This window comes from Jaculus jaculus, chromosome 12 (assembly GCF_020740685.1).
Source record: "Jaculus jaculus isolate mJacJac1 chromosome 12, mJacJac1.mat.Y.cur, whole genome shotgun sequence".
Taxonomy (NCBI): Eukaryota; Metazoa; Chordata; class Mammalia; order Rodentia; family Dipodidae; genus Jaculus; species Jaculus jaculus.
Genome location: NC_059113.1, coordinates 20350173 through 20377409, shown reverse-complemented (window position 1 = coordinate 20377409; position 27237 = coordinate 20350173). Strand labels below are relative to the sequence as shown.

At 48.9% G+C, this 27237-nt stretch overlaps 2 protein-coding genes across 2 annotated transcripts in view; both read right to left on the bottom strand.

The window, feature by feature from the left end:
• Nucleotides 1-367: 367 nt before the first annotated feature.
• Prss55 (serine protease 55) lies at nucleotides 368-22026 on the bottom strand. Its single transcript, XM_045130546.1, has 9 exons — nucleotides 22022-22026; nucleotides 19671-19721; nucleotides 16780-17030; nucleotides 15001-15143; nucleotides 10345-10536; nucleotides 4921-4986; nucleotides 4621-4671; nucleotides 2771-3177; nucleotides 368-928 (listed from the first exon to the last, which is right to left on the bottom strand). The coding sequence occupies exons 1-8, from the start codon at nucleotides 22024-22026 to the stop codon at nucleotides 2959-2961; spliced, it is 978 nt and encodes a 325-aa protein (XP_044986481.1). The 3' UTR covers nucleotides 368-928; nucleotides 2771-2958.
• The window catches only part of Msra (methionine sulfoxide reductase A), a 476622-nt gene continuing 471395 nt past the window's right edge, over nucleotides 22011-27237 (bottom strand). Inside the window, exon 7 of the mRNA XM_045130917.1 lies at nucleotides 22011-22027. The gene's annotated coding sequence lies outside the window, so the exon portion shown is untranslated. The remainder of the gene's footprint in view (nucleotides 22028-27237) is intronic.

Below are 27237 nucleotides of genomic sequence, written 5' to 3'. Positions count from 1 at the left end.
TTAAATTTAGTTTTTATTTATTTATTTGAGAAAGAGAATGGGTGCAACAGGGCCTCCAGCCACTGCAAATGAACTCCAGATACATGTGCCACCCTGTGAATCTGGCTTATGTGGTTCCTGGGGAATTGAACCTGGGTCCTTTGAGGACAAGTGTCTTAACCACTAAGCCATGTCGCCAGGCCCCTGTTTCTTTTTAAAATTTGTTTTTTTGTTTATTTTTATTTATTTCCTTGAGAGTGACACAGAGAGAAAGGCACAAAGAAAGAGAAAGAGAGAGAATGGGTACACCAGGGCCTCCAGCCACAGCAAACAAACTTCAGATGCATGTGCTACTTTGTGCATCTGGCTAACGTGGGTCCTGGGGAATCAAACCTCGAACCAGGGTCCTTAGGCTTCACAGGCAAGCACTTAACCACTAGGCCATCTCTCCAGCCCCATTAAAAAATATTTTTACAAAAAGGTTGCACATGTAGACTCCCTCTCTCCTGCTCCAGTTCAGCTAAGGGTCTTTGGTGGGTTATTATTCGTTGTGGGGACCAAGATGGCCTCCATCAGTTTCTGTAGGAATGGGGGAAACATGGTGTCTCAGGTCCTACCGTCCATGAGGCTCTTACACTCTTTCCGCCCCCTCTTCAGCGATGCTCCTTGAGCCTTGGTGGGCAACATAGGGATCTGATTTAGTGTTGCTTTCTCTGTAGACTCTGGCCCTCTGTTTCTATGAGGCTTGAGAGACCACAGTGTCTGTTGTCATTTCCCCGGGGCTGGTTTTCCGACTAGACGTGCGAGCGGTAATTGTGTCACCGCTTCCCCTAGAAAGATCTCTGGGCCTGGGCAGATGGGGTGGAGGTGACCCATCTCCTGCTAGACAGTTAGCTTTCTCTTGATGTATTCTTCATGCAACCCTGTTCTCGCCCATATTCTCCTCCATCTGTAAAATAGAACCGATTCTCCAATCAAAAGTGAGACCAGGGCTAGAGGGGTGGCTTAGCGGTTAAGGCATTGTTTGCCTGCAAAGCTAAAGGACCCAGGTTCAGTTCCCCAGGACCCACATTAGCCAGATACACAAGGGGGTGTATGTGTCTGGAGTTCTTTTGCAATGGCTGAAGACCCTGGTGCACCCATTTTCTCTCTCTCTCTCTCTCTCTCTCTCTCTCTCTCTCTCTCTCCTTCCCTCTTTCTCTGTCAAATAAACAAATAAAAATAGAGGCAGAAAAACATTACTTATAAATGTCCTCAGAGACAATGCTTTAAAAAAGAAAGTGAGAACAGACCAGAGTGTGGTGGGAACCGGGCACGGTGGCGCACACCTTTAATCCTAGCAATCGGGAGGCAGAAGTAGGAGGATTGCCGTGAGTTTAAGACCAACCTGAGACTACATAGTGAATTCCAGGTCAGCCTGGGCTAGAGCAAGACCCTACCTCAAAAAAACTGAAAAAAAACAAAAGTGAGAACAGGCTGGGGAGATGGCTTAGTGGTTGGGGGGCTTGCCTGTGAAGCCAAAGGGCCCAGATTCTACTCTCCAGATCCATTAGGCAGATGCACAAAGGTGAGGCAAGCACAAGGTTGCACATGCCCACTAGGTGGCACAATCATCTGGAGTTCAATATCAGTGGCTCAGGCCCTGGCACACCAATTCTCTATCTCTTCTCTCTCTCACTCTCTCTAAAAAAAAAAAAAAAAAAAAAAAGAAAGAAAGAAAAGAAAAAAAATTAAAAATTTTTAAAGTGAGAACAGTTTGAATAAAAGGGACAAGCCTTGCTATTAGAAAGATAAAGTGATTTGAATATCCATTCCTAGTTAGAGAGTAGTGGAGGTTCTCTCTGGAGCCCATTGGTTTCTTGTTCTAGGGAACCTGGCTTGGTTCCCAGAGCCAGATATGGGTTAATCCCCCCACTGAGCAGGTCTCATGTCCAATCCACGAGCAGCTGGCCACCTACAGTGGCTGTGTGCCACTAGTGAACAGGTGTATACTTCTTGCCCGGCTGGCTGGTGGCGTAACTGGCAGGATCTCCTGCTTAATCAATCAGTTGGCAACTGTTATTCTCCAGCCGCTCTCATAGCACTTTCCAGCACCACGAGGGCCAGCCAGGAGGAGACTGGGTTCCCTCTCAATTCCGGCATGATCACTTAATATCCTGTGGCTATAGACTGTGGTATCCTTAGCAATAAGGACTTACCTTTTGGCTCTTGCAGGTAACCCAAGTGTTTTGGCAAGACCCTGAATGATTTGGGGGAACCTCATGTCTCCTTGACCAACAGCTCACTGTGAGGGGGTTAGGACCCAATTCCAGCCCTGGGAATGAACCAGGCAGTGCCTGTGGCTTTAGGGTAATGCTTTCTTCACCTTTTGTGGAGCTTCTCTTTGGGTTCTCCTAACCCTCATTGAGTGCTATCGTGAAGACGTTTTCTGTGGAATTGATTCAGGGTGCCATTACTGTGCCTCCTTCCTAACCCTCCTTCCTTCCTCTACACCTGAGGCCTTTCGGTTACCCTTTTCTTTCTTTTTCTTCATCATTGACTTGTTATCCAGTAGCCCTTCCTCCTTTCCCTCACTATTTCCCTCTTTTCCTATGTCCAATCTAATGCCATGTTGATATTGTAGATATTTATTACAGCTTACAATTAACCAATGCTGGGCCAGGTTAGAAACTTGATATGACAGAGGTCATGTGGCGTTTGTCTTTCTGAGCCTGTGTGACCTCATTCCAGCATCATTTTTTCCAAGTCCCTCCATTTTTCCTACAAATTTGATTGTTTCATTTCTCCTTACCTTGAGTAGAACTCCACTGCGTAGTGTACCATGTCTTCATTCACCATTCATCTGCGCGGCTTCCAGTTACTGGCTACGGTGAGTAGAGCAGCACTGAAAATGGTTGAGCAAGTGTCTCTGTGGAATAGTGGAGTCTTCAGGGTATGTGCCCCAAAGAGGTATACCTGGATCTGATGGTAGTTCTATGTTCAGCCTTTTGAGGCGTCTCCATACTGACTCCCAGAGGGGCTGTGCAAGTCTGCACTCCATCCAGCAGGGGACGCGGTTCCTCTTTCTTTCCCCACACCCCCGCCAGCACGTGCTGCCATTTGATGGTTGCCATTCTGACTCACAGTCATTTTAATTTGCATTCCCCTGATGAGTAGAGACGTTGAACATCTGTATAGGTGTTTAATGGCCGTTCTTTGCTTATTTATTTGTAAGAAGAGACAGGTGGAAAGAGAGAGAGTGAGAGCGAGCGAGCGAGCGAGAGAGAAAGAGAGAGAGAGAGAGAGAGAGAGAGAGAGAGAGAGAGAGAGAGAGGGAATATTAATGGGCACACCAGGGACTGTAGCCATTGTGAACAAACTCCAGATGCATGGCATGAGCCACTTTGTGTACCTGGCTTTATGTGGGTACTGGGGACTCAAACTCGGATTGTTAGGCTTTGCAAACAAGTGCCTTAACCACTGAGCCATCTCCCCTGCCCCTCCATGCCTATTTCCAAGAACAAATGGCTCCAGTGGCTCAGGGGCACCCGTTCTGGCCCTTGTCTTCCCCAGGCCTGGTTTCCTTCGCCCACTCAATCACTAGGCTTTCCAGATAACTATCAGGCCTTTCTATGCTGGCAACCTCTAGCCCAGACACCCCTTCTTCTTGCCTTTGCACCCCACAACATCCCAGCATTCCAGTATCTGAACCATGATCCGTCGGGCCCTCTCGGAATCCTGTGCTACTGTTCCCCAGCCAATTCTGGGAAAATGGGGCTCTGGGTTTCTGGCCTGTTGCCTGTTGTGTGTGCATGTGTGTGGGTGTGTGTTGGGGGGCGGGTTGCTCTCATTTCCCTCCTGTTCTTCCAAGGGTTAACAGGCAGGATAGGAAGCCGGCTACTGGAAAGGGGAAGGATATCTTGCCTTTTATCCGGGTTACAATGCTGAAAGTGAGCCAGTTGGGGGCAGGGCTGGAAGCTCAACCACCCCCAAATAAAATTATGAATGGGCCTGTTTGACAACAATACAGGGGGCCGTGGGGAGGGGGGGACTCCCGCCTGTTGACAAGTGGCAAGGTCAGGCCCCCGTCCCCTGTAAACAGTACTCACAATGCCCAGCTTTCCTCCGGGAGAGGCAGCTCCTCTCCATAGCTGTCCCCTGGGCCCCCCAGCCTCCTCTGTCCCCCATCCTCGGGCGGTCTGTCCCCCGGCAAAGCCACTGCTGCTTCCTCAGGGAAAAGCCAGTCTTTTGTGAGGCCGCACTTCCTTCCCCCCTGTGGGAACCACTCCTGGACCTGGGGACATCTGCCTTTAAGGCTTCTTTCTCAGGGGCCCAAGGTGGGAAAGAGGAGGGGCTCAGGCTGCAGGGGAGGGGGGCTGTAACCCGGGGCTGGGGCTGGGACTGGCATCAGTGGCTGGGGGAGAACAATGAGGGGACCCCTGTGTCCCCCGGTTGGGACTTTCCTCTCTGAGAGCTTCCTCCATTGTGCGTGCTCTGAGGAGAATGGGCAATTCTTCACTCGCTTTGGTTTCCCTTTTTTAAATTTGGCTTTTGCTAGTACCTCCCTCGCCCCCCAGGCCAGGAGTGGCGGAGAGCGGCATGTGAGAAAGGCAGGCAGAGGGCAGTGATGGGATTTGGGGGAGACCGTCCATACCTCCTTACCTTGGGGAGGGAATAATCTGCAGGGTGTCCAAGGCCCAGGGCACAAGAGCTCTGTCAAGAGGGGAACAGAGAAGAGCTGGGATCTTCTCTGACTCCCCCTGCTCTTCCCTCGCATTCTAGGATATGAGTCCAAGGAAGCCTTGCTAGTCTAGCCAGCCAGCTTGCCCGGGGTCCCTGGTCTCTGCCTGCCAAGTGCTGCTGTTACGGGTGGGCCGTCACTCCTGCCTGTCGCTTTGTATGGGTGCTGGGACTCCCAACTCAGGTCCTCGGGTCTGCATGGCAAGTGCTTTATCTGCTTACCATGGGGGAAGCCATGTGAAAGGTACAGGTGATCTCTGGCTTGCCATTTTGCAGCCTTCTGCGAATCTATGTAGTTCACAAGAAAAAGTGGAAATCAAAACACCAAACATAATAGTCTAGGCTCTCTCCCCACCACTGCAGCAGATTCTTGTCAATACACACACAGCAAGGCCAAAGGCTAACACGGCCAGCCCCCGCGCAGGTCAGACGGAGAACACAAGCCAAAGGCCCCGGCTCCTTGTCACTCTGACCCTCACCCCAGAAATACCATCAGGCTAAAAGGAGCCAGTGACCATGTCATAGCTACGGGACAGCCAGCTGGTGAAAGGTAAAAATTCTCAACCACAGGGACGTGATCTTGGCTTCTAAATCTCTGCACCAAGGGGTGCTCAGGAATTTCCCATGCCCCCCTCAGATGTGGGGACGCTTCCCCAGGAGGCGGGGAAGGATGGGGTGGGCTCCCAGCAACTCCTCATGGGCTCCATCTATTCTGCCAAGACTTCCATATGCCTAGGTGGACTATGCAGGTGGCCCAAGACCATGACAAAGCCATTCCCTGGGTATCTGTCAAAGGGAGCCCAGGCATCCGAACTGCAAAAGTGTAGAGACTCTGCAGGGAAGTGGATGTGGAGAAGGAAGCTTGGAGTGTGGAGAGCTAGGGAATGGAGTCCAAGCTCTGCTTTCTGATGCTGCCCCTGCCCTGTGGGATCACTGGATCACGTGACGGTTCTTTTTTCTAGGTGCTAGGCCTCAAACCCAAATGTTCTACCACTGAGCCTCATTTAAGAAACAATTGTTTGAGGTAGCTCCGTACAGTTTTCCACATTATGCTAATTTACATTCTTACCCCACAGAATGCAGGCCTACCTTTTCCTTCAGAGCCTTGCCAACATATATCTAATGAGTCATTCTAAAGAGTGCGATCTCTGTTTTTTAAAAATATTTTATTTCTTTATTTATTTGAGAGAGAGAGGAAGAGGCAGAGAGAAAGAGAGAATGGCAGCACAAGGGCCTCCAGCCACTGCAAATGAACTTCAGATGCATGCACCCCTTGCGCATCTGGTTTACGTGGGTCCTGGGGAATCCAACCGGGGTCCTCAGGCTCCGCAAGCAAATGCCTTAACCACTAAGCCATTTCCCCAGCCTGATCTCTGTGGGGTTTTTTCTTGTTGTTGTTGCTGCTGTATGTGTACGTGCATATGGTATACATGTGTATATGTATGCTCATATTGTGTGGGCTCCTGTGTGCAGATGCGCATGCACATGTGTGTACATAGGAGTGGAGGCCAGAGGTTGCTGTCAGGTGTATTCCTCGGTCACTCTCAACACTAGCCTTTGAGACAGGGCCTCTCACAGAACCTGGAGATCGCAGATTTGGCTAGATGAGCTGACCAGCAATGGCAAGCCCTAGAGATCTGTCTTTGTTTCCTTAGCAGTAGGATTACGGGTGCGTACCGCCAGCACTTAAAGGGATGCTTCGCGGTGAGGATCATGGGTCACAGTACATGACAGGAACTGGTGCAGGCTTTTGTTTGCCCCCAGGAAGAATGGGCTGGGCGGGATTCTCTCGGGCCACGGGCAGCCCTCCTGGCCAGTGTGGATCAGTGCAGATGAGAAGACACTGTCCCATTGCCCTGCTGTTCCCCGTAGCTTGTCGCCTGGGCTCAGCGGCCAGCATTGCCAGGAAGTGGAGCCCTTCGTGGAATGAGGCACCCCAGGCACACAGTCCCAGGACAGCTTGCTCTCAGTCCACTGGGGTGCAAGGCCTTCGGTTCATGCCTCCGGTGGTACTGCACTCTCAGCTCTACTATTTGGTTGGTATCAATCTTCTCAAGACAGACAGACAGATAGACAGACAGACAGACTGCCATTTGTTCTTTGTGTTCCAGCAGGCAATACTCTGAACACTAAACTGATTCAGTGCAGCATGAAGAGTGAATGAGTGAGTGTGTCTTAAAGCTAATGTTTCCACCCTGCTTAGAAAGCCAGCTGGTGGGATCAGTAAGAAGTTCTGAGGGTCCAATTGTTTCCTGTGTCATTTGACCTTCAGCTACAAGGCATGAACTCTACAGCTTGTTGAGCACAGATGGCTTTTAAAGGATATCCTTCCACAGCGCTCCTGGGAGGAAGAGGACCTAGATGGTTCAAGTCCCCACTTGCAGGACCTTGTGAGCATGATCTGAAATAGGAAGACGTGACAAGGCAGTGGCAGTGACAGGGACCTTGAAGATGGCCCTGGGGGAAGGCACGTTGTTGGGGTAGGAAAAAGACTTAGTGGGAATAATTGATTTATTTTTGTGTGTGTGAGTGTGTGTGTGTCATCTGAGTGTGACAGAGACAGGATAACTGAGGACTTGCCCTTCCTTCCAGCCCTTGCCCACACAAATACACGTGCACACCTGCACACTCACGGTCTCCTGGAGAAGTACAGCACGTGGACAACACACACACGTCAGGTGGGAAACTACTTCTAGGGAGGCCAATGCATCAGAAGCCCCGATAACATGGCCCAGGGTCACGAGGTCACGAAACAGTCCTCATCAAGTGTTCATGTGAGGTAGACAGAGAGAGGTGATGGGCAGGTGGATGAGGAAACTGCAGGCAATTCTGACTCAGAAGTGCCCAACATCCTCTGACCAGGTAAGCGGTGCTAGCTAGAGGAGTCTTGGCACCTGCACAGGTACCGGAAGTCCCAGGATGTAAGATATCCTCAATGTTTAAAACACAGCAGGTGTCTGGGGCCTGGTGGTGCACCCCCAGCCTTTGGGAGGTTGAGGCAGAAGGAGGCACACTCAAGGCTAGCCTGAATTACATAATAAAACCTTTCTAAAGAAACAAAAGCAAGGAATAACTCCCTCCCCCCACCCCACACACAACTTCAGCTGATGACTACCACCAAGTGGTCGTAGGCAGAACCCCAGGCATGCCCAGACTGCCCACTAACCAGAAGCCTTTGCAGCAGCCTTGTACGTGGACACGAGTTCTCAACTCTACACTAGTGCTCCTGTGGGACTGACCCTAGTGGTCCTCTGTGAGACAATGGGCCTTTGGGTATCTGAGATGCTGTGGGGGTTGCCAAGTGCTATGACTTCATTTCTGCAAGGCTAGGAGACATGCTGGAGGAAGTCACGACCTCTGTCTTGCAGGAGGAGAACCGTGGCTTAGAAAACCACAGAGAGGAAGTTTCTGGCTGGGCTCTTGCTCCTTCCTGGCCCCACACATCCTACCTGTCTCCTCTTCATTGATCTAAGACATTTTCACAATGTGTACCGGTGTCATTCAGGGTGGAAATGAAGCTAAGAGGAGCAAAGCCAGCTGCTGGGTCCGGAAGTGCTGTCAAACCAGCGGCTCTACTTCCAGAACCATCAACCTCGTAATGGCAGTGGGGAACCTCTGGGCTGTGAGGCAGGAGCACCCTGCCTGGCCACAGGTCCTGATCTGGCTCAGCTGTAACTATGCTGGTCCTAAGGTTGGCCAATGGTGTCAAACAGAGGCGGTGGCCATTGGAGGGTGGGACCTAAGTAAACTCCTGCAAAGCCCCAAGCACTTGTCAGGCGTGGGATCAACTGTCCCCTCTCCCCACTTCAGGGCAGTGTTTGTCACTCCCTCCATGCCCTGGCACCTTGAGGCCTGGTCAAGCTTTCCTCACTGGGAGAGACAAAAGTTCTTCCCAGACACTCCTGGAAGATCTCCTGCCTTGAACCACTCTGACACCTGGTGGCTACAGCTCAGAACTGCAGTGTCACCAGGCCAGTCACATCCATGAAGTAGGCAGGTACGACAGTGACTCCTAATTCACAGGATAACTGAGAAGACACCAGTCACTCTGTTTAAAGGTGTTTATAAGAGCTAGGTGTGATCGCACATACATGTAATCCCAACACTCAAGGCTGAGGAAGGTATCTAAAAATTAAAGGCAATCTGGGCTACACAGCAAGACCCTGTCTCAATAAGCAAAACTATAAAATTCATAAGCAAGGTGTGTAGAGGCTGGCAAATACACAGGAAGTGTTTTTCAAAGGCCAGGCAGTCATTACTAACCAGGAGGGCCGGAGCTCTATGGTATGTATTAAGTGCCTGCTCGGAACCACTCAAACGTGTGATTGGAGGGGACCAAACAGAATGGTCGTTCAGTGACATCTAGGTATGAATGGCAAATGAGTTGAGTTAGAACCCAGGGCATTAAATGAGCCCCTAGTGTGTTCTCAGCATCTCCACGTGCCTAATTCCACCAATCCTGGCTCTACCATTTACATGCTCGAAGGTCTCTGTGTCCAACCTCTCCTAAACAGTGGATTTCAGAGACAGCCTGCCCTACTACCTCCAAGGGTCATAGGCTTCAACTAGGAGGAACAAAAGGTCTCATAATTGTTTTCTGATCAAGCGACCTGCTAGAAAAGGCTTTTCCTACAAGAAATTGTCTTGAAAGCTCAGGGGCTGGAGAAATGGTTCTGCAGTTAAGGCGCTTGCCTACAAAACCTAAGGACCCAAGTTTGGTTTCCAAGTTCCCACATAAAAGCCAGAAACACAGTGGCACATGCACCTGGAGTTCATTTGCAGTGGCTGGAAGCCCTGGCATGCCCATGTGCCTATTTTCTCTCTCTTTTCTATTTCTCTTTGCTTGAAAATATATATATACACATGTATATTTGGTTTTTCATTGTAGGGTCTCACTCTAGCCCAGGCTGACCTAGAATTCACTATGTAGTCTCAGGGTGGCCTCAAACTCATGGGGATCCTCCTATCTCTGCCTCCTGAGTGCTGGGATTAAAGGCATGCACCACCATGCTCTGCTAAATAATTTTTTAAAGAATATGAACCTGGGCGTGGTGGTGCACACCTTTAATACCAGCACTCAGGAGGCAGAGGTAGGAGGATCTCTGTGAGTTCAAATAGTGAATTCCAGGTCAGCCTGGGCTAGAGTGATCCCCTACGTTGAAAGACCCCCCCCAAAAAAAGACTAAGAAAGCTCATTATATATGCATAAAGTATAATCTCTGAAATATATTAAATAGTAAGGTATGGAATATTGTTTTAAAAAGCAGAAAAAAAATATGTATGGGTGAAACAAAAAAAATTCTTGCGTCTTGACTGAGGTGACCGAGAGTGCGTTTCATCTGCCGCATCTGAAATAGCGAGGAAACTGCCCAGCCACTAAGCCAGGGCTCCAGCTCGACTTTTGAGTCCTCTTCCTTCCACCCTCAGCCCAAGTTCTTGGTCACGTGCTCTGATCAACAGGCAGCCCCAGACACATCCTCACATACCTGCCTAGGGTTAGAGGCGACTTCTGTTTTATTCCCAGCTAGAAAAGGATCTGAGTATCATGAGGGAAAGAAGGCCAAGCAGGAGCTCGCACCGGAGGCTGCTGGGGAGTGGGCATTTGGAGGCCTGGGTGGACTCTAGTTTCCTCTGATTGGCTGGTACCTTCATCCTAACTCCCAAGGGCCTCCCCTCCATCTTGGTCACTTTCTCGATCCAGAGGATGTAGTTTGCCAACACGGTGTATATTCCCGGGGTATACTTCATTCCACAGCTCCGGCCCCAGCTGATGATGCCCACTTGGTACCATTTACTGCCAGGCCTTGTGGTACAGGCAAGAGGTCCCCCACTGTCACCCTGTAGGCAGAGAACACAGTTCAGTCATGAGTCCTTTCTAAAGTGCCCATTGGAGCTGGGCACAGTTCATTCATGGGAAGGGATTCATAAATTCCCCCTAATCCAAGTTAGCAAATAAGTGTGGTCACTATGGACCAAAGACCATCCCATCCTGGCCTTAAGGAAGGAGTATTGATAAGTGGCTCTAGGGTCAGGGATGGGACAGGACCCAAAACAGAGGAAGAAGTAGAGCTTGATGAGAAAGGCACTCAAGAGAGGGTAACAGGCAGACAGGCATTGGGAAGACCAGAAGCCAGTGCTGCAGATCTTCTGAAATCAGAGGGTCTCGAAAGGGTGGGGAAAAGCAGGAAAAAAAAAGGAAGCCTGGGCTAGGTGCAGTGGGGCACACCTTTAATCCCAGCACACGGGAGGGAGGCAGAGGTAGGAGGATCACTGTGAATTTGAGGCCACCCTGAGACTAAAAGTGAGTTCCAGGTCAGCAGAGTGAAACCTTACCTTGAAAAAAACAAAGAAAGAAAGAAAAAGAAACAAGGAAGTCTAGGGGCTGGCTGGAGAGATGACTCAAAGCTCTTTCCACACAAGCATGAGTTCTATCTCCAGCATCCACATGAAAAGCCAGGTGTGGTCACACATGCCAGTCCTGTGGGTAGCAGAGACCAGAGAATTGCTGGTCAGCCAGTGGCAACCCTATGTTCAGCAAAAGACTCCACCACAAGAAAAGGAAATAGAACAACGACAGAGGAAGAAACCCAATGGCTTCTGCTGGTCTCTGTAGGCATGCACAAGGGGCATGCATATCTGCACACACACACATGCATACACTATATATACACACACACCATACCACACACACTACACATAAAAATGTAAAGAAAAAGGAGGCACAAGAATCATTATTAGGGGGCTGGAGGGATTGCTGAGTGGTTAAGGCGCTTGCCTGAAAAACCAAAGGACCCAGGTTCAATTACTCAGGACCCACATAAGCCAGATGCACAAGGTGGCATATACGTCTGGAGTTCGTTTGCAGTGGTTAGAGACCCTGATGTGACCATTTTTCCTATCTCTCTCAAATAAATAAAAATTTAAAATTAAAAAAATCATTATTAGGGTTATGAGTCAGTCTCTTTTGTATTCTTTCTTTTTCCATTGGGCTCCTCTGCTTGGGCTAGTGCCTGGATGTCTTTCCAGGGAAGTGGGAGCACAGGGACTCTGCCCTACTGAAGTTTCAGGATGGACGGTCCTGCATAGGCACCCTTCTCCAGTTTAAAAAGACCCACCACAGCCTGGGGAGATGGCTTAGTGGTTAAGGAACTTGCCTGTGAAGCCTAAGCAACCCAGTTAGAGCTTGAAAGTACCAGAGGTTTTAGTACACTGTGGGTTCCTCTGAGTTCTCTTTTGTGTTCTTCCAGAAGCCTGGGAGAGGATGACATTTCTCTTTCCTTCTTTGGTATGTGTACTCACTAGGGGCTCCTTAGCTAAGCTTTTCTGAGCGTGTGATCCCTCCACGGGCCAACACCTCATGTGATTAATGCAGCACCAGTGCCTAGTCCCTGCATCTCATCGTACACATCCGGCTTCTGACCATCCTTTTAACAGAAGAAACACGCGCCTCCAGAGGGGGGGGGGGGTGGGTGGAGGCGTAGTCCACGTTGACCACATTATCTCACCAAAGGAGCCAAGTGTCTTACAAGCTAGTCAGTGGTCTCTCTTGGGGGGGAGGTGGTCATCCTTTCTGTGACCCAGCAAGGTGATGGAAGTGGTGGTGTGTGTTCACAAGTGCTCACAGGGAGGAGGATATGTATCTCCTGACCATGATGTGTGAAGTGCAGTGTTCACACCTTGGCAGTTTCTCCCCACTGCCCATCCCTGTGAGTCTGAAGAGCTCGGGGGCAGGGGAGGTTCAGCCACTCTCACTTAACAAATCCTCACTGTAGGAAAAGGATTTGACAGGCCTTGGGGACTAAGCCCCTGATCTAGAGGGGCGGATAAAAATTCAACCAAACTGAATTTTTGTTGGGCCAGACAGGAGTGTGGACAAGCTGTGGAAGTGCTATGGAGGGGTCCAAGGAGTTGGCTTAATGGATAAAGCATTTGCTGTACAAGTGTGAGTTACCTGGGTCCAGATGCCCAGACCCTGTGTAAAAGCCAGACGCTGTGGTAGGTCTCTACAATCCCACTACGCCTACAGTGAGAAGGGAGGCAGTGACAGGAGAATCACCAGCTGCAATTTGAGGAGGGAACTACAAAAGATTCTGCCTTAAACAATGTAGAAGGTAAGGACCAATGTCCAAATTGTCCTCTGACCTCTGCATGCACACCATGGCACTTGTGGATTTACACACACACACACCACCACCACCACCACCACCACCCCCAAAAAAAAGTGGTAGAGAGGGAGAGGCTGTTCTGAGAACGAGGGCTTATGAGGACAGACCTCAATCTGTTGCTTGACAGGTTGAATGGGGCTAGTTAAAAAGGGAGTCAGGCAAAGGTAAGTGGACTTTAAGAAGAGGTCACAATGGGCTGGAGTGATGGCTTAGTGGATAAGCTGCTTGTCTGCAAAGCCTAAGGACCCAGGTTCAGTTTCCCAGTACCCATGTAAAGACAGATGCACAAGATGGCACTTGTGTCTGGAGTTGGTTCGCAGTAGCGAGAGGCCCTGGTGTGGCCATTATTTCTCTATTTGCTTCTTTCTCCTTCTCTCTCAAATTAAAATAAATTAATAAAACATTTTTAAAAAGTAAAAGTGGAAAAAAAATGAGGTGGTAAAAGGTGAGTCAGGGCAGAAGGTGTGGTAGACAGGGAGAAGGACTGGAACTTTTGGGACCTAGGGAGTGGGCATGGGTGGATGTTGGATACGGGTAATGTGGATAGATCTGGGCACATGACTGCAGATAACAGATAAATGCAGGGGACCATAACAAGAGAACATATTTAAGCATAGTTGGCATCCCTATGGAATGTGCCAGACCTGCACTGAGGAACCTAAGGGTGAAGGGTCGCAGCTGCTCAAGGACACACTGCAAGCTGGCCCAAACCACAATGACCTTTCCCAGTCAAAGTGCTGTCTCTCACACCTCTGCGCTGTGTATGTACTTGGGTTCTTGACTCAGCTACTGGGCAAGAGCCAAATGAGCATGATTTCCATTAAATCCTAAGCTCTAAATCCCACCCACCTCCAAGTTTTCTAGCCTCCAATCAAAAGCCTGTCTCTGAAAATTTTTGTGTTCGTTTTATAACCGGGATCCTACGAGGCAAGTCTGATTCAATGAGAACCACCCGCATCATCAGATGCATCATGACTATGGACCCAACTACTGGCCAGGAGGCTGTGGGCCTTCTCAGGCAGGAGCCAGGCCTCCCTCACAGACTCCCAGGGCCTTGTGTGCCAGTACGCTTCTGGTGGTTTGCACATCAAATGTCTCCCCCAGTTGGTGGCACTTTTTGAAGATTATGGAACCTATAGGAGGGGAAGCCTTGCTGGAGGAAGTGTGTCACTGGGGTGGAGGGGGGCCTCGAGGCAGTACAGCCCAGCCCCACTTACTGTGCCTCTGCTTCCTCCCCGCTGAGGTGACAATATGAAGCCCACCTCCTGCTCCCGCCATGCTTTGTCCACCATGATGGACTCGATCTAGAACTGTAAGCCAAAAGTCAACCTATTCCTTCCTTTTTTCACTTTTTTTTAATTTGAGACCGAGAGACAGAGAGAGATGAAGAGAGAGCAAGAGAGAGAGAGAGAGAGAGAGAGAGAGAGAGAGAGAGAGAGAGAGAGAGAATGGGCATGCCAGGGCTTCCAGCCACTGCAAATGAACTCCAGACACATGCGCCACCTTGTGCATCTGGCTAACGTGGGTTCTGGGGAATCAAGCCTCGAGCCAGGGTCCTTAGGCTTCACAGGCAAGCGCTTAACTGCTAAGTCATCTCTCCAGCCCAACCTATTCCTTCTTTAAGCTGCTTCTGGCTGAAATGAAAAAGTAACTGATACACAGCTTGCTAAGTGAATGATGAAGCAACATCTTGTACAGGCCTCAAATCTTCCATGACTTTTTTTTTTTTTTTGAGAAAAGGCTGACCTGGAACTCACTCTTTAGTCCCAGGCTGGTCTCAGAATCACAGTGATCTTCCTACCTCTGCCTCCCAAGGGCTGGGATTAAAGGTGTGTGCCACCATGCCCAGCTTGGCTTTTGATCTTTTACAAAGACTCAGATGTGGGCAGCCCAGGGAGCCCTATGTATAGGGAGTCCCTGAAGACCAGTACTCCTCATGCTGCATTCTGACTCCCAAGGAAGCACAAGGCCATCACCCAGAGGCTCCGATTCTCGGGTCCTCATTCTCATAGCTGAAAACCTCCACTTCCTTGTGCTTTCCAGACACTTCATCATGTACTCCCCAGGAAAGGGAATATATGGGCACAGGGCCCACAAGTAGAAGGAGGGGTAACTGCACCCCTCCCCACCACATTACCTGGCAGGCATCGTAGCTCTCATTCTCATATCCAGCACACAGCATATTTTTGGTAAGCGATGGAAACACTTTTAAACATTCTTCCCAACCTGTGATGACCATGGGCGCTTTCATCAGGTCAGTTTTCATTGACTTTTTGTCATCTGGCGCAGAGAGAAAGTCCGTTAGATAAGTCATCAGGTAGCAGGTCTCCATGAGGGCAATGCACTGGCTGTGGCTTAGAGAACCCTCTGCATATTCCCATCCACCTACTCCAGTGTTTCTCAGAGCTCCAATCCCCACTGCCTTCAGATAATTCACATCTGACATTCATCCAGCACCATTCTAGCTTTACCAAGCAACCCCACTTTAGGGGAAGTGCTCTCCCTATTTAGACCCTTAGTCAGCTTGAACCCACTAAGCCCATGGACTCAATTTCTCCAGGGAGCATGCTACTGGGTACTTCTCAGTGAGCGCTGCCTTGTCATTTTGTTTACCTGTCACTACTATGCATCATGTGAGCAGACCACGCGTCCCCACTGCCAACACAAGACTAATTGTGCCCTGGGAAAATAATTATTAAGTCTTCTAACATCGTGGGTGAGCCGGATCTTTAGAAGGTATTAACGAGTTGAATCTGCAATGTCCTCTCCAGGCTTGTGGTGTGAATGTTTGCTTGCCTGTGAGTGACACAATTTTGAGAGGCCATAGAACCTTTGGAAGAAGCAGGCCACTCGTGGTGGGCCGTTGAGGGGATACATGGTCCTGGTACTTCTTGCTGTCTACTTCCAAGCCCACCACATTGTGACTGGCCTCAGCCTCATACTCCCACCTCCATGGTTGGAGCTGCTCTGTCACCCCTTCCCTACGATAACAGACCCCAACCTCACTGAAACTGTGAGCTACAAAATCCATCTTTCTTCTCAGTTGTTTCTAAAAGCGTTTTGGTCACAGCAGCAGAAAAGTGACTCATACACAGGGGAGAATAGGAGAGTGCTGTCTGGGCCTTCCGGGGTTAGGAGCTTTCCTGGACTTCTCATCAGTGCACACTTCTTTCCCTTATGGAGTGCTTTGGCCCAGTATTCCCCATCTGCATCCCACTACTTCTCACTTCTAAATACCGTCTGGAGCCAGAGCGAGGCTCCACCTGCTCCCCTCTGCTGAGCTGCTGAAACACCCATGACTTCCAGGCCCAGCTCACATCAGAGGGTCTCAGTCTTGTCAGCCAGCCTCTGGCAGAGAAGTGGGGCTCCCATCTCCCTCCTACTGGTTTGCTTCTGCTGAGTTTTCTTTGGGGACAGTCCAGTGGGGTCTTCCTCATACCTTCCTGCTCCATACACTCTCTCCTACGTTGGCCCAGTAACAACCTAACAGACAGTAGGTTGACTTTTGAGAATAGCCAGCTATCGCTTCAAGACCATCAGAAGCCCAGCCTGGGGTGGGTATCATAAAAGTCTATAGGAACCAGTTAGGTGATATTGCTGAGATTCAATCAGAGGGGTCTTTGGATACCTGGAGTTTAATTCCACTAAGTACAGAAGACTGCTGTGATGTCTGACCATACCCAAGGACTGGCCTAGAGCTTGCATTTCAGCTGGGTTTTAGGGACAGGCTTTTTTTTGGCAAAAAAAAAGGCTGAGATGAGGACCCTGTGAGTCCTAGTGTATAGAGACCACCTCCTGTGAGAACCCTTCTTCTCCCTCCTTCAGCTCTCCTGTTCTGCTCTGTGCTTCCCCCACCTTCTCCAGAACGAGTGGCTTTGCCCGAGCAGCTCTCATGAAGTGCTGGGCAGACACATACCTGAGTTGGTCAGGCCCCATCCTGCCACCCAGCATTCATGCCATTTGGAAGGGCTGGTCTTGGGGGGCATGCAGATGGGCACTTCCAGATCACTGGAACTGATGGGCGAGCCAAGTAGCAGCAAGGCAATATCATTGTCCATGGTGAATTTTTCAAAGTCCTTGTGCATCACTATGCTGGTGACTTTCTTTATGTTCAAGGATGGGCTGGTTAAGTCATTGGTTCCCACCACAACATTCAGGTCTGTTGGGCTGGTAGCAAAGACCAGCAAGAGGAAGGGAAAGGGAGACACAGAGGTGACCTGAAGTCATCAAGTCTAAAAACCTTAAACCCCATGCAGTTCTAGGGGCCTTAAGGACTGTTCCTACTGAGTCTCTTGTTCAGTTAACTTCACATTGCTGGCACAATGCACCCAACAAAACGCAGCTGATTGGGAGGAAAGCTGTTTGATTTGGCTTACAGACTCAAGGGGAAGCTCCATGATGGCAGTGGAAGACGTGGCATGAGCAAATGCGGGACATCACTTCCTGACTGACGTCACATGGACAAGAGCAGCAGGAGAGTATGCCCAACACTGGCAAGAGGGAAGCTGGCTTTAACACCTATAAACCTGCCCCCAACAATACACTTCCAACAAGGTTCTGATTTCAATATTGGCACCAGCTGGGGGCCTAGCAATGAGACCACATAAGTTTATGGGGGACACCTGACTCAAACCACTACATTCTGCCCCTAGCCACCATAAATTGATAAAACTTCCTATGATGTAAAATGCAATGCATTCCATCCAACTTTAAAGGTCCCCTAGTTTTTATAAATCCCAATTGTTGTTCAAATGTCCCCGTAGTCCAAGTTCTCTTAACTGAACCATAATACCAAGAAAGTGGCACAGAATAAACATTCACACTGAAAAGATGGCATTGAGCTCAGCAAAGAAAGACTGAACCAATCCAAAATTTAAAACAAACAGGGCAAACATCACACTCCATAATTCCAAGTCTGACAAGTCTCCAAGTCTGATAATTGTAACCAGTGACAATTCTTTGGAGTTCCAACTCTACCCCTCCAGCTAGGCTCCTCATAGCCTGGGACACAAGGCATCCAAAGCCAGCAGCTCTCGCTAGTGGCTATCTCACAGTCCTGGCATTTAAAACACTCCTAGGGTCTCTACTGCAACCCATAGTTCACCCTCAGGGTTCCATCAGGTCTCTACACAGGTAATCAAATAGGCCTGCTTCACATTTCCCTTGGCCATTTCCAAAAAACAAAACATCATTGCAAATTCAATGACTCTCTCTTTCCTGCATTTGTTATACCTCATAGAACCAGGTGGGCTACCAACTTATTAATCCAGGGAGGAATATAGCAGACTTTGAAAATCAGGACACTCCTCAGCATTCAGGCCCCTTACTCCAAACAAGTCCGAATTCTTCCTGCTGTTCCAATGCAGGTCATCTGGTCCAATCTCAACAGTTGTAATCTCTCAAAAAATTGCAGCTAAACAGGCAGCAGTTTTGGCCCAAAGATTTCATTTCCTTCTGTGTCATATCTATCTGATCACACCAGTTCATTTCTACACAATGCAACCCGCATAATTCTCTGGATACAGGTAGGCCAAATGCAGAAAGCTCTCACACAAACTGCCTCTGGACCAATCCTGATAAAGCTCATTCTCAACCTCTACAGCTAGCATTCCAGTCCATAGCTCTTACTACATTCAGAGCTTTCAACTCCTACCAGGATCCATCAAGCTGTACTTACAGCACTGCAAGATGTCTCTTATGCCAAGGTTTCCAATCCTTCCATATTCCTCCCATAAATCAGTTCCAAAAAGCCAAAAGCCATAGTCAGGTTTCTAATAGCAACAACCCCACTTTTCAATGCCAGTTTTACTGTTGCAGGCAGCTTCTTGTTGCTGGCAGAAAGCATCCAACCAAAAGCAGCTGATGAGAGGAAAGAGTTTAACTTAGCTCACAGAGACTTGAGGGGCAACTCCATGATGGCAGGGGAAAACGTGTCATGAACAGAGGCTGGACATCACTTCCTGGCCAACATCAGGTGGATAATAGCAGCAAGAGAGTGCACCAAGCACTGTCGAGGGGAAGCTGGCTATGATACCCACAAGCCTGCCCCCGATAATACATCTTCAACAAGGTCAAAAATTCCAATTCCCAGTTTGCCATCTGCTGGGAATCTAACATTCAGAACACACAAGTTTATGGGGGACATCTGAATCAAACCACCACGCAAGGTGAGGATTTCTGAAGCACAGAAAGCGATGGGCTGGGGAAATGGCTCAGTGAGTAAAAGTCCTCACTATGCAAGCCTGACAAGCCAAATTCAGCTCCCCATGCTCTCTGTGAAACCAGATACCTGGTAACCACAAAGCACCTATGGTGAGAAGGGACGTGGAGACAGGAGGATCCTGAAGTTTGTGACAAACAACAACTCTGCCTCAGAAATGAGGTGGAAACTGAGGACTGGCACTAGAGGCTGTTCACTGACCTCCATCCACATGCTATGGCATGAGCACACCTGCAATCACACACACACACACACACACACACTTTTAAAAAACACAGTAGGGGGCTGAAGCCATGGCTTAGTGGCTAAGACTCTGGCCTACAAAGCCTAAGGACTCATGTTCAACTCTCCAGGTCTCATGTAAGCCAGACGCACACTGATGCAAGCATGCAAAGTCGCACATGCTCACGTCTGAAGCTTGATTGCAGTGGCCAGAGTGCCAATTCTCTCTTTCTCACTCTCGTGTAAAACACACACACACACACACACACACACACACACACTAGGTACCTCAGAGTTACTTTTCTAGTCACTGTGACCAGACACTTGACAAGGAGCAATTAAGAGAGACATTTACTTGGGCTCACAGTTTAAGGTGATCATGATGGGGAAGGCGTGGTGGTAGATGTGTGTGAACACTTATTTATATCTGGACAAATCAGAAAGCAGAGAGAGACTGGGTTGGGAAGTGGGAGAATCTATCACCCTCAAAGTCCATCATCCAGCAATCTACTTCCTCCAACTTGGGCTCACCTTCTAAGGGTTCCGCAACCTCCCAAACAGTGCCATCAGCTGGAGGCCAAGTGTTCAAACACATAAGACTACAGGGCACATTTTGTAGTAGCATACCTGAGGGGCACCCACAGAATAGAGCTGTGCCCTCAGAGTTTCTGACAACAAATGAGATACTAGTCCTGAACAGAGTAGACCCAGAGCTCAGTTCTGGGCTCTCTCAACAATCCACAAAGACCGCTTGGTACAGGAAAAACAAGCTCTCAGGCTAGGGCTGTGACATAATGAGTCATCACATGTTATTCACGGCACTAGATTTACCAACAACGGAGAGCTGAGAATCAGCTCTACAGAAAGGACTTTCAGTAAAATGCAGCAGTTCTGGGCTGGAGAGATGGCTCAGTGGTTAAAGGAACTTGCTTGCAAAGTCTATTGGCCTCAGTTCAATTCCCCAGTACCCATATAAAGCCAGACACACTAAGGGGTACATGTGTCTGGAGTTTGTTTGCAGTGGCATGAGGCCGGCTGTGCTCATTCAATCTCTCTCTCTCTCTCCTTTCTTTATCTCAAATACTTTTTTCAAAAGGCAGCAGTTAGACTATATCCATGCAGATGGCCACAAATATTTTAAGAAGCTTAGCCAGTCTCTAAGTTTCCTGAAAAATCAGGGTCCACAGAGGCCTTGGTTTTGCCAGGTGACATTTCCCTTTTATTGTGGGTGTCAGGATGAAGCCCAAGACCTCAGGCATGATGAGCAAATATGCCACCAGTAAGTCACACATCCTCATCTGCATTGATTTTGAGATGGGGTCTCATTCTGTCTGGGCCGGCCTCAAATATATGGTCCTCCTGCCTCAGCCTTCCAGTAGCTAGGATTATAGACTGTACCACAACATTTAGCAATTCTCCTACGTTTTTTTTTTTTTTTTTTGCATGTGTATATATGTGGTGTGTGTGTGTGTGTGTGTGTGTGTGTGTGTGTGTGTGTGTGGAGACTAGATGTTGGGATCATTTTCTCCTATATTTCACTGAGGCTCTGCCTTTCAAGTGCTAGGATTACAGGCAGGCTGTCCTGCCTAGATGGCCTGGCATTTTACATGGACATCAGGGATCTCACCTTCAGTCCTCATGCTTCTGCAGTGCAGCAAGGACTTTATCCACTGAACCATCTCTCCAGCCTTTCTGATACCTCCCAGCTTTCTGGAGGTTGTAAACCAGAAAGCCAGAAATTTCAATCTTGCCTTTATCTTACAGACATGTGCCTTGGGCGAGGACTCAGGTGTATCAGACTGCATTTTCCCATCTTGGAAATAGAGTTATTTGTTCTATCTGCTTCTGAGGTCATTGTACAGTTGAATAAGTTTATACAGGTAAATCTTGGTAGGATTCCTGGCACATGGCTAATGGTCAGTAAAACTAGATATCCGAGGATTGATCCTTGGAAGAACAACAAAAAACATTCTACAAAAAATAAAAAATGAGGGCTGGGGAAAAGGCTTAGTGGTTAAGGTGTTTGCCTGTGAAGCCTAAGGACCCCAGTTTGACTCTTCAAGACCCACATAAGCCAGATGCACAAGGAGGCGCATGCATCTGGAGTTCATTTGCAGTGGCTGGAGGCCCTGCCATACCCATTCTCTCTTTCTCTTTCCCTCTCTCTCTGTCTCTCTCTCAAACAAATAATAAAATATTTATAAGAACACAAAATAAAAATAAGGACAGTTGGCCTAGGTAAGCAGGCATAGAGAATAGAATAACTTGTTCTTAGGGATGCTTGAATGTCTTAGAAGAGACAAGGGACTGAGTTCCATCAGACTGTAGGTATTCCTACAGGGCACAGTGTATATGTAACCTCAGGACAGCCAGCCATAGTCACCGCCTTGGCACAGCCTTGGGTCAGCTGTGTCCACATCTCCAGGCTACAGGAGACAGAGAAAGTCACTTCTATCCATCTAGGATCCCTCTCCCGGTCACATGTGGCTGAGTACAGTGGCCCTGGGTAGCTCCCACCGTGGTACTTACGACAGCTTGCCAGGATAAAAGCAGTGGGCTGCAGTGAGGATCCACCAGGCACTGAGGATTGCACCACCACAGAGGTGCACATTATTGACCTGAATACTTACCTGCCAAGGAAACTCACCCACCTCAGCCTCCAGCCCACCTATGATTCTGGAGTACTGAGTCCTTCTGTCATACATGGGTCTCTCACCGCATCCTGGAAGAGAACAGATGGGAAAACACTTGAGGGTCAGCCCACACTGGGTAGGCTGCGGGTGGGGCCTTGGAAGATAAGCCCGAGCTATTCTGAGACCAGGACACTGGGGCTGGTCCATCCGAACAGGAGGAAGCTCGTGTGGCTCAGGATGTGGCATGTGGGTGTTGGCTCTGTCTTTATTCTCCATGGTTGGTAACTTCATCCAGCCTACTTCTAGAAGCCCAGAGAACCTGGAGTAAAATAATGTCCAAAGCCAACTCATGTGTGGTGGGCAGTGTGGGTCCCCTGGTTGTGTCATGGGACCAGCAAATATTTCTCCTTCCAAGGCAACAGGCACTTTGGGGATGGAGTTAATCCTCTGACTTTTAAATGGGACCATTTAGAAGAATGAGTCCCTCCATGTCATCACAAGGGCCCTGAAGAGACATGGGGGCAGATGAAGGTGGGAAGAGAAGCTTGACATAAGGTGCTGCAGTGTGGGCACCAGAGTTGGAATCCAGGACCCAGACCAGCCCCTGAAGCCAGAAAAGAAACAGTGGCTGTTCTCCTCTGGTGCATCATAGAACTCAGTCCTGTTAACCCCTTCCTCTTACTCTGGAATTCCCCTGGTATGTTTCTACCCTACAGGATAATGACAGGTAGTTTGTGTGACTTAAGCCATCCAGTGTAATAGACCCCCAAGGTGACATGGAAATTGCTGGAAACTCTGAGAAGCCCTGACTATTGTAATCTGGTCTGCACGAGCAGCTGCACTACTGAATGAAGGAGCTGAGAGAGAAACCTTCCCTGTGGATGAGGCCAGAGGCCCCTTCTCTCCAAACCCTCGGAGTGAGCATCTTGTTTCCACCGTAAAGTAGGGCTTGATGCTAAAGGGCCCATGGTTCTCTCATGGTTTTCTCTTTTTATTTTTTTAAGAGAGAGAGAGGGAGAGAAAGAAAGAGGTAGACAGAATAGGTGCACCAGGGCCTTTAGCCCCTGCAAATGAATTCCAGATGTGTGCACCCCTTTGTGTACATGTGCAACGTTGCACATTTGTGTCAGTGTGCATCTGGCTTATGTGGGACCTGGAGATTTGAACATGAGTTCTTAGGCTTTGCAGGCAAGAGCCTTAACTGCTAAACCATCTCTCCAGCTTATATCATTGTTTTCTTGATGCCAGTTTTCTACACATAAGTTCCACAGCAGCTTTGAGGAGTTTGCAGATGGGACTGGAGTGACCTAAGGGCAATCACTTTTGGTTAAAATAGTGAGAAAACTTCAGTATGGGTCAAGAGCCTTCAGCTGGCTGTAATTCATGAATGCTTTCCTCAGGCCTTTCAGTCCTGTCCTTCTGTTATTTCCCAGACACACCTGGAGGGTCACCATGTGTCAGGATGGTCACAAACCCCTTACAAATACTCTCTTTAATTCTCATAATCACCCTGTGTGGTAGGTTCTATTATTATTATTACTATCCCCATTTTGAAGTTGGGATAACTGGGACACAGAGCAGGTTAAGCAATTTGCCTGTGGTCACACAGTTGTCCAGTGGACCAACCAAGATTGAAAATTGACTGTGTAATCCCCAGGGCTCTGAGGCAGGAGTATTCTGTCCATGGGTGCCTTCATTCAGGCACCAATGAATCCTTCTTTTTTTAAGATTTTATTTTTATTTATTTATTAGAGAGGGAGAAAGAGAGAGAGCGAGAATGAGTGAGTGACAATGGGCACACCAGGGCCTTTAGCCACTGCAAACCAAATGAACTCCAGATGCATGTGCCACCATGCGCATCTGGCTTATGTGGGACCTGGAGAATCAAACCTGGGTCCTTAGGCTTCATAGGCAAATGCCTTAACCACTAAGCAATCTCTCCGGCCCAGAATCCCTTCTTGAGGGAGGCCCCCCTTCACCTGTGTGAGCACAGATCCCCACTTCAACCATCGCCCAGCCACCCCAGCTGACCTTGCATCTTGTCCACTCCTACACCGCTTCAAGTTTCTCTACGGTGTTTGTTATCCTGACATTGGCTCATTGTGGACCCCTTCTGGCAGACTCTGATCCCAGAATGAAAGCTCCAGGTGGAGAAAGCAGCACCCCTGTCTCAGTGATGCTGTGTCCCAAGGCACAGAACCATCTCTGGGCAGGGAGAGGCATTCAACAACCATGAAGAGCCCTCCCACTGAAGGAAACAACCTAAGGGGCAAATATGCATAGCAGAACATGTTCTCTGTAGTGCTGTTCATAACAGTAGAAGACTGAAAACAGCCTGATGTCATAGCATCTGTCTCTTGCACTATGACTCAGCCATAAAAATCGTGCTCATGGTTACGTTAATGATGTAGGGGAGTACTCATGGTAGCAAGTTGAATGATAAGGACTGGGGAGATCACTCCGTGGCTAAGGATGCTTGCTTGCAAGCCTGATGACCAGACATCCACCCTCCCCAGCGCCCACATAAAGCCAGAAACAAAGTGGAGCATATGTCTGTCAGCTCAAGGTTCATACAGCAATGGGAGGTAGAGAGCGGAGAGTTCGGAAGCTTGTGGGATGGCTGCACTGGCATTTGCAGCATCAAAAACAACAGCAAGAGAAGATCTTGCCTCAAAGAATGTGGAAGGACAGGACAGGCACCTCAAAGCTGTCCTCTGACCACTACACTGTGCACTCACACATACATAAACACAAATAAAAGTCATATTTGAAATTGTGATTTCACCTTCTTAAAAATAGGATGGCGCCGGGTGTGATGGCACATGCCTTTAATCCCAGCACTTGGGAGGCAGAGATAGAATTGCTGTGAGTTCGAGGCCACCCTGAGACTACATAGTAAATTCCAGGTCAGCCTGGACTAGAATGAGACTCTACCTTGAAAAGCCATATATATATATGGAGCTGGAGAGAAGGCTTGGTGGTTAAGATGCTTGCCTGTAAAGCCCAATGACTCAGGTTCAATTCCCCACTACCCATGTAAAGCCCGATGCACAAAGAGGTACAAACATGGAGGTCATTTGCAGTGGCTAAGGGCCCTGGCACACCCATTCTCTCTGTCTCTCTCTCTCTCTTCTATCTCTCTCTATTTGTGAATAAATGGAAACATTTTTTAAAATATGGATGGGGGGCTGGGAAGATATTTCAGTGGTTAAAGTGGTAGCTTTTAAAGCCTGACAGCCTGGGTTCTATTCCCCAGGACCCACATAAAGCCAGATGCACAAAGTGAAACATACATCTGGAGTGCATTTGCACTGGAAGTCCTGGCATGCCCATCCTCTCTCTCTCTGTGTGTATGTGTCTCTCTCTCTCCTTCTTTCTCTGTTCTCAAATATATAAATAAAATTATTTTTAAAATATGGACATATAACTATGCGGAAATGTGTGAAGATGCACAGTGAGATGGGCTTGGTGCTGGTGAGTTACTATTTGGGACCCTCTTTCTCTGAGAAACAGCTATAGAACTTAGCTAAGGGCATGGGCTCTGGGGTCAACAGCCGAGGCTGAACCCTGGCATTGATATCTCTTCATCAGATGGCTTGGGGAGCACTACTCACCCTGGCTTATTCTCTCTTCATCCCTAAGATGAGCTCCAGAAGAGTGGTGTATGAATCCACTGTGATAATGGATGATTGAAACATCCCACAGAGCGCTTGGCCCAGAGCAAAACCCTCAAGCCACAATTGCCCGCAGGACTTCTCTGATCCATTTTGCACCAAAGTCCCCACGGGCCTGGCAGTGAGGTCCTGTTCTCCAGTTCCTGGGTCCTAAGCCTCCCACAATGCCAGCATGGAATTGTGTAGGCTTTTAGATTAACGCGGGAGCACAAAGACTGGAAGCAGTGATGGGAACAGGGAGGAAGAGGAGGCATTTAAGCCATTTGAGGCCCTTCGTTATTGGACTGCAGGGGGGCTGGTTCTGCTATTAGTGTCTGTGTGACCCCCCCACCCCTGTTGCCAGCTTGCTCTGTGTGGTGATTTCTAGGCCACACTAAAGGCCAGGTACACTGGCTGGTGCTGGGCAGAGGCTGGCCATTGTACTCGGTCTGTTAAGAGCCAGGGAAACAGCTCTATGGTGTCCCTACCACAAACCCTCCCTAGACTATAAAATGTACCTGGGCGAAGAGAAGAAAGTTCTGTGGGCTGCTGTGGGCACCAGACAGGAATATGCTATTGCTGTTAAGCAACCCCGCTTTCTTCAGACCCTGCCATCCCCTCAGGGAGGGCAGTGATCCATTGGGGAGCCTGGAGAAGCTGACTGCAAGAACAGACATGCTCTTGAACTTGACTGTGCTGAGCCAGGCATCTGCAGAGCACAGGCACCAACTCACCCTCCAAGTCAGAGGCCTGATGTTCAGCTACTTCCTGCAGGCATAAGCTCTGGGCATTTCATCATTCCTTCTGGGAAAAGTCTGGGGTTTCCAAATTGAAGATCAAGTTCAGACAAGGAGAACTATAGACTTGGGAGCAAAGAAGACCCAAGCTGCTTTAATGCAGTAATGAGGAGTCTGTATTCGTGGGGGATCGGATTTCAGGGAGTCTGTTAGCTAACTTGTGGACTTATGTTCACATGCTCCCTTGGCCCTAATGCTCACCACTGGCTGGACGAAGGGAGGTGAGAAAGGAAGGTGTTCTGCCCAACCCTGCTTGGGTCAGCTGCTCTGGCCAGAAAGAGACCAGTCCACGTACCGACATCTGCCCCCAGGGCATGGGCAATAAGCAGCAGAATGGAAGACAGGAACATGGCCCTGGCTGTTCTGTGGGCTGGAAGTTATGAGGCTGGGCTGAGGGAATGACACTGGCTGGCCATGCCACCTCCTTGAGCTGGCCAGGGTGATGATGTCACAATGGGCTGTGTTGAGAACTCACACGAGGTCATGCAGACTTCTTTCTGGCCATTTTGTTTCCAAGATGGCTCACTTAATGCCTCAACCTTTAAGACTTTCTAACGGGAGTTTCCATTTCTACTGGCCTACTACCATCTCTCCATCATCCAGCCCTCCAATGACAAATGCAATCATGCAATCACTTCTCCTTTTTTTTTTTTAAATTATTTATTTATTTATTTGAGAGCGACAGACACAGAGAGAAAGACAGATAGAGGGAGAGAGAGAGAATGGGTGCGCCAGGGCTTCCAGCCTCTGCAAATGAACTCCAGACGCGTGTGCCCCCTCGTGCATCTGGCTAACGTGGGACCTGGGGAACCGAGCCTCGAACCGGAGTCCTTAGGCTTCACAGGCAAG

What these genes read in the sequence shown, in the direction of transcription:
- Prss55 (XM_045130546.1), bottom strand. An exon ending in AGAGCTACGATGCCTGCCAG is followed by an intron (nt 10,537 to 15,000) that starts GTAATGTGGTGG and finishes CTCTGCCTACAG; the next exon opens with GGTGACAGTGGGGGACCTCT. An exon ending in TTCACATGGCTTCCCCCATG is followed by an intron (nt 4,672 to 4,920) that starts GTAAGCAGATAA and finishes CCCTCTTGACAG; the next exon opens with AGCTCTTGTGCCCTGGGCCT.